At 49.1% G+C, this 6,492-nt stretch overlaps 1 protein-coding gene across 1 annotated transcript; it reads right to left on the reverse strand.

The window, feature by feature from the left end:
• Positions 1-3,578: 3,578 nt before the first annotated feature.
• On the reverse strand, positions 3,579-6,450 carry LOC146437368 (nuclear cap-binding protein subunit 2). The gene is made up of 4 exons (XM_085060237.1): positions 6,264-6,450; positions 5,925-6,106; positions 5,000-5,138; positions 3,579-4,352 (listed from the first exon to the last, which is right to left on the reverse strand). The coding sequence occupies exons 1-4, from the start codon at positions 6,348-6,350 to the stop codon at positions 4,254-4,256; spliced, it is 507 nt and encodes a 168-aa protein (XP_084916363.1). The 5' UTR covers positions 6,351-6,450; the 3' UTR covers positions 3,579-4,253.
• Positions 6,451-6,492: the final 42 nt, after the last annotated feature.

A 6,492-nucleotide genomic window follows, 5' to 3' on the forward strand; every position in this document is an offset into this window, starting at 1 on the left:
CTGTTCTCTGTGGTAAGCTGAAGCACACATGACCCAGTAGCTGTGAGGAGGCTATGTGAATCCAGTAATCCTCTTGGCCCTGAGCTGTGGCAGCTGGCCAGCTCTCTAATCACACAGGCTTAATGCTTGCCTCGCTTTGCCTTTGCAGGTCTGGCATGATGACTTGCTGCCAGGTGGTTGCTCTTCTCTTGCTCTTCTTTCTTCCCAGTGCTGCAGCTGGTTCCTGCTTTTGTTCCCCAGTCCACACAGCAACTAGCCAAAGGGTGGCTCCTGTCACAGTCTGTCCTGGAGCTGACAACGTGCTGTGATGATGCCTGCACCCACTAGGACATCACCCTGGTGCCTCAGGGTTTCCAGGAGTACCTCTTTAATGAGACTGTTGTATCCCAAGGGCACCCACACCCTCACTACTGTTGAAGTGAGCCCTTGAGCGAGTGGTGCGGAGAGGAGATGGCAGAGGCAGCACAAGCAGTGCAAGTGGAACATTTATGGTGCAGACGGGTAGTTTGCTTTCAGTGTAGCCACTTCCTGACAAACCCCTTCTCTGCCATTAGGATTTCCACATGTGCTGGTTTCCCTGCCTCATGCACAAGAGATTTCTTTGCTAGTCCTAGAGTTTTATGCCTGTTACCTCTCCCCCTCTTCCTTAAGATTTCCCATTTTCTATCTGTGTTTACCCAGGCAATTATTCCATCTGTAATTCATATTCTCCACATTGGATCTCACACTGATGGTGCTTTGCAAGGCTGGACAGATGACTGCTTGTATTTTTCATTCTTAAGTCAATGTCCTGTTCCATTTCACTGCATCTCAGGGGCAGCCTCCATCACAGGCTGGTCAATGCTGTCATTGCTAAAACCTGCTGAAGAATAAACATGCAGTTCCTCAGGACCTGTGACAGTTGCACGGGCACAGCAACCTGATTTGCAAAACAAACAGGTAGGAGACATTTTGACAAACTAAATGTAACACCCCTCCTAGCTCAGTTATCAAGACTTGGTTATAATGTGTTAAACTAATTTAACTGCCTGGCCTGCAGATGGGTGTGCAACAGTTTCTATCATCTCAGATGAGATAATGCATGAAAAATCATGACACATTACTGGGCAGGCAGCAGCTGCTATTGTATACATAATACAACCCAAATTTACAGACAGAATTTAACTTGTTCAATGGAATGATCTGCCCTAGCTGAGAGATTCCTGGGGACAGATCAAAAAGGGTTTACATCTCTTCTGGTCTCTTGTTTGGACCTAAGAACAGGCTAGAGAGTGCATGCCAGTGTCTTCCTAAAACAGGAAAAACACATAGAAGGGAGTTCTTGGTTCCTTCTGCTCTGAAGTAGCCACTGATCATTTCTGTTTTATAGGCTACTCCAATTGTGGGACAGGTGACAGGACAAGGAAAGTTCTCCTAGAACTGCTGATGTGAGACATAAGGACTGGTCTTACTGAGAGCATAAGCAACTTACTTCTGACATCAGCCATGAGCTACAGCACAGCAGAAGAGGAAAAGCCAGCACTAAGAAGTGCAGAGAAGCATGGTGAGACTTGTGCAGCCTTCTAGTGTCCATCTTCGTGTTTGCAAGTGGCAGCAGCTTTAAGACACCAACAGGATATGTGTCCCCATTTGTATCATAGGGAAAGTGGCTCTGGCACACAAACTGCAACAGGTATGGGACTCCCTGTTGGAGTGGGTGGACCTTGGCTGGATACCAGGTGCCCACCAAGCCACTCATGTCACTCTCTTCCTCAGGAGTGTCCCTGTCCATGGCAGGGTGCTTGGAACTATCTCATCTTTAAGGCCCCTTCCAACCCAAACCATTCTGTGATTCTGTGGTTCATTCAGGTTACCTGATGGGGAGAGCTCACAAGCTAGCAATAGCTTGGAATATGCACTTTCTACAAAGCCTAGGAAAGCTACTGTCTCCTCCTTTAGTAAGAATGCAGACATAGTTGGTATCTTGATCACATCCATAGGCACACGTTGACATTCATCTTATTTCGTTCCCAAGAACTAAATACCTGTTGGGCTTCCCTATCTTCCTGCTGACTTTGGGTCTCATTATCCCAACACTGGTGCAGCAGCCAGTCAGGATTCTAAATACCTGGTGGCTGTAATCTTTCCATGTCTCAAAGTTCTGATGAGGTCAGACTGGGTGGTTTCTGCTTCCTGCCTGAATTCTCTTACTCCTTCCTACATTTTCTTAAAGACCAGCTTCTTGATTGAACCCTTCTCCTTCCTCCCTCGATAATTGATGACACAGAGCCATTGACTTCCATGTCCACTAGGGTTTTTCACAACTGTGGCAATTATAGTTGTTGTTGTATGGGTCCCCATCTCTACTATCACCTCAAATGGAGTTAGTGCCCCAATCTCAGTCAACTTCTTCTCAGAGGTGGCTTGGTTACTGAGTTAACCACAGCCCTCTGACAGGCCTGAACTGTGGCTCAGCAGGCACATGCCAAGCTGCAGTGCAGTGCCGTGCCAGAAGCTGCTGGTTTTCACTGGGGTAGGCACCTCCTGTCAGTTGGCACATCAGTTTGCCAGGGTTGCTTGCCTGTTCAGGTGTAGTCCCAGGATATATGAGGTGATAACCAGCCCAAATACTTGCCCAAATCCTTCCACACACTCTGCCACCCACGGACCAGCTGCCTCAGGGCACATTTTAGTATTGACTCGCCCAAAAATTGTATTCTCTTACACCAGGATGACACCAGATTACACAAACCCCAGGGTATGCCAACAGTGTTAATTAGTAGTATTAAACAGCTCACATAAGGGTGAGCAGGGACCTCGTGAGCAGGAACAATAAAGCCACCCACATCAGGTGGGAGTGGGAAATGTGATCCTCTCCACAAGGCAGCTTCCTCAGCAGAGCAAGGCCATCAGTGCCTGGGCAAAGCACAGAGCCATGGTTTGTACTAACATGTTCCCAAAGCCCAGCAAAGTAAAGAGATAAGCAGTGCAGCCAACAAACACTGTGACCCAACAGGAGCTGCCTACTTACAAACTACTTAGCATGGAACTGCCATTGTCTCAGGCCCCAAACAGAACTGTGGTGGGCTGACCCTGCCTGGACACCAGGTACCCACCAAGCTGCTCTCTCACTCTCCTCCTCAGCAGGAGGGGGCAGGGAGCAAGGAAGATGGGAATGGAATTTGTGGGCCAAGATAAAGGCAAGTTTAATAAAGCAAAAGGAAGGCTGCATGCGGAAGCAAAAGAAAACTAAATATTTATTCTATATTTCTGACCAGCAGGAGATGGCCAGACTCTTCCTGGGAAGCAGGGCTTCAGTACACACTGCAGCTGCTCCAGAAGACAGATGTTGGAATAAGGAATGTCCCCCTCCTTCCTCTTAGCTGTTGTTGCTGAGTAGATGTCATTTGGTCTGGAATATCCCAGGATCTTGTCCCCACCCCAGTCTGCTGGTGAGGTGGGAATGTTGGAGACAGCCCTGATGCTGTGGGAACATTGTTCAGCAACAGCCAAAACACTGGTGTGTTATCAACACCCTCCTAGCTACCAATACAAAACACAGCTCTATGAGGGCTGCTAGGGGTAAAATGACCTTCATCTCAGTCAGACCAAATACAACTGTTTATTTAAAAAAATTGACAGAAACTTTTAACAATATCACACCGAACAGCGAGGATCTGAAAAGCCAGGCAGCACTGGGGGCATCATAAAGAAATGCTCTGCAGGCCCTGACCAACCCAAGGGCTAGATGTGCAGACAAGCACCTCCAAGTGGATGATAAGATCTTGTCCACTTCTCTCATTCAAACAGTGATACTGTTTATTGAACAGGTGAGGTTGTAAATTAGAAACCTGAATCTCTTGTGCATCCCCACAAGGTGCTCAGGCACTTGGAGGGCTCCAGTGGTGGTAAGCTTTTAAAAAAAGTTCTGTTTGAAAGCAGCCATGGCTGCAGTTGCAGCTTGGAGGAAGCCACCTGCTTAAGTGCAACATGAAGAGTGTGCCATAGCATAAGGTGTGTGTGACATGCTGCATTTCTTCTTGCCCAGAATCCTACAGAGCTGTCCATCTTTTTCCCTTGTTGCCCTGTATCAGCACAGAACATCCTCTCTAGCTCAGAAAGAAGGGAGAATGAACACATGTATATCCACAGTCTAAGGAGGGTCACCTTTTGCTGGAACTTGGATCTCACTCCAAACCCTGATCCCAAATGCAAGAACAGGGCTAGCTCTGGAAGGACAGAGCTCTCTACGAGCTGGGACCCATGAGGCAGAGTTAATAGATTGCAGGCTGATGATTTGCCTTCTGCATCTGAATGATCTTGCCAAAGCCACCTCTTCCCACATCGTAGTCTGTCCGGTATTCATCTCGCACCTGGGGCACAGCAACAACACACATATTAGTAGCCTGCACTGCCTGTCTCTTACTAGACTTCAGAATCATTATCCCCTCCTTCTTCAGTCGGTGGGAAACTGAAGTTCAGATTAGAAGCACTTCAACTCATCTGAGATCTCTTCAAATAATCCACCAAAAAGGCGGTAACAGTGATGAAAATGACAAATAACAATGTATCAGATGGTTGAGATCTTTTCAGATAAGACCCCAAAATATTTTCATTCAGGTTTTCAGTCCATCTTTCTGAATTGCCAGGCTTGGCCTCCAGAACATTTTATCCCATCTAAAACTCATCTTTGCCCTTGGGGAAACTGCTGTGTTATGAGATTGGCCTGGCAGCCACACTGTTCCCTCTACTCAAATTCTGGATCATTTCAAGGGTATTAGCTTGGATAAGGGAACATTCTGCTTGCATTGCAAGAAGTTTGGAGCCCTAGAGGGAAATGGCCTTAAGTTCTATTTCCAGCTTTTAACATCAGGTATCAATTACCAAAATAACCTGGGAATGACTGAACTTCATTACCAGGTCTTTCCAGTCTGCACATTGTTCTCCATGAGACAAAACCAGCCCAGAAGTAGAGTCTTACGGGAATCAAATCTGGGGGATGAACTGGCATTGCCTTTACCTGTCCTCCAGTCTTTCCTCTTCCATACTGTCTCCCCTCCTTGAACCCTGCATCCCAGTCTGTGCGGATGATGCGGTCATCCAGCCGCGTGCCGTTGATAAACCGCATGGCGTGCTCAGCATCTGCCCTCGTGTAGTACCTGAGGCACTCTGTAAGGACAACTAAGTGTGCTGTTTTGTTGGGTACAGGGAAAATAAAAAGAAGGGAAATTTTGTATTTGAGAAGCAGAACTCCCTCCCCTGCCTTCCAGCCTTTTTTACTCTTCCTGCTCTTCTCTATGGGATCAAAAACTCTGCTCAGGTAAATCCAAGCTAAAAGCAGCTAATGCTCAGAAAGGATTCTGTACTTTAATGTTAGTACCTGCACAGGCAAGACGATAGAACAAAGACATTAAAGTCTTGCTAAAGGCAAGAAATCAGTAATATGCCTTTTTGCACTATGTAAAACTTGACTGAAACAGAACAAAAGGAGCAGGCGTCACAGAAGAGCTTTGCACAGACAGCTCCTGGCACAACCTGTATGAGCATGTACCCTCTGCTTGAAAATGCCCCCCTGGCTTATCCTGCTACTTCCTTCAGGTGTGCAGTTGAGGTGAGAAAGTAAATGTGCTCTGGACGCTGAAGACGTCAGATTGATGACTGCAACAGTTTCATTTTGGCCATAAAATTATTAAAGAAATTAGCTAATTAAAGGGGTTCTTTGCCACCTCCAGAAAGTACAGTTCTGGTGGCACTTGTCACATATGGCACCACTGTGCAATCAGTGCTTCAGGGTGTGGAAAGGAAGGTGTAAGGACGGACGGGATGTGGCTGGTAGGATGTGGCTGTCACTCCTTCCAGCAGCAGCACAGATGCACTTGCTGTGCAGAGGAACTACAGCTGCCAACCACACACACCGGCTGACAGAAGGGAAACAGAAAGGATACTCTACAAAGCAGAAGCCACAGGGGGTTTTCTTGATCTTGTCCAGACCCATGACAATCCTCTTGACATCTCCACACTTGGAGAACAGCTCCTGGATCTGCTCCTCGGTGGTGTAGAAGGACAGGTTGCCGACATACAGCGTGGAGGAAATCTTCAGGGATTTCTCCTGCAGCTGCCTGCTACCCTGCGGGCACAGAGGCGCACGCCGCGGGGTCAGCGCGCTCGCCGTCCCGCTCCCGCCGCCCCGCGCCCTCCCGCCGCCCGGCTCCTCGCACGGCCTTGCCCCGGCCGCAGCCCTCCCCGCCCCGGCGGAGCCGCGCCTCCCGCCGCGCCGGGCGCACCCGGAAGTGCTGGTCGCGGTACTGGCTGATCTCGCAGTACGAGTCGCTGTTGAGCCCGCTCAGCGTGGTGTGCAGCAGCCCCGACATCGCGCCCGCTTGCCGGGTCCCGCTCGCCGGGCCCCGCTGCCGGGATCCTTCCAGAAGCGCCGCGCACCGGACGCGCCGAGCGGCAAGCGGGGGAAGCCGCTCCGCCGCGCCGCGCGATTGGCTGCCGCGGCTGTCACTCGGG

This window comes from Lichenostomus cassidix, chromosome 4A (genome assembly GCF_008360975.1).
Source record: "Lichenostomus cassidix isolate B80296 chromosome 4A, HeHo_3.0, whole genome shotgun sequence".
Lineage (NCBI taxonomy): Eukaryota > Metazoa > Chordata > Aves > Passeriformes > Meliphagidae > Lichenostomus > Lichenostomus cassidix.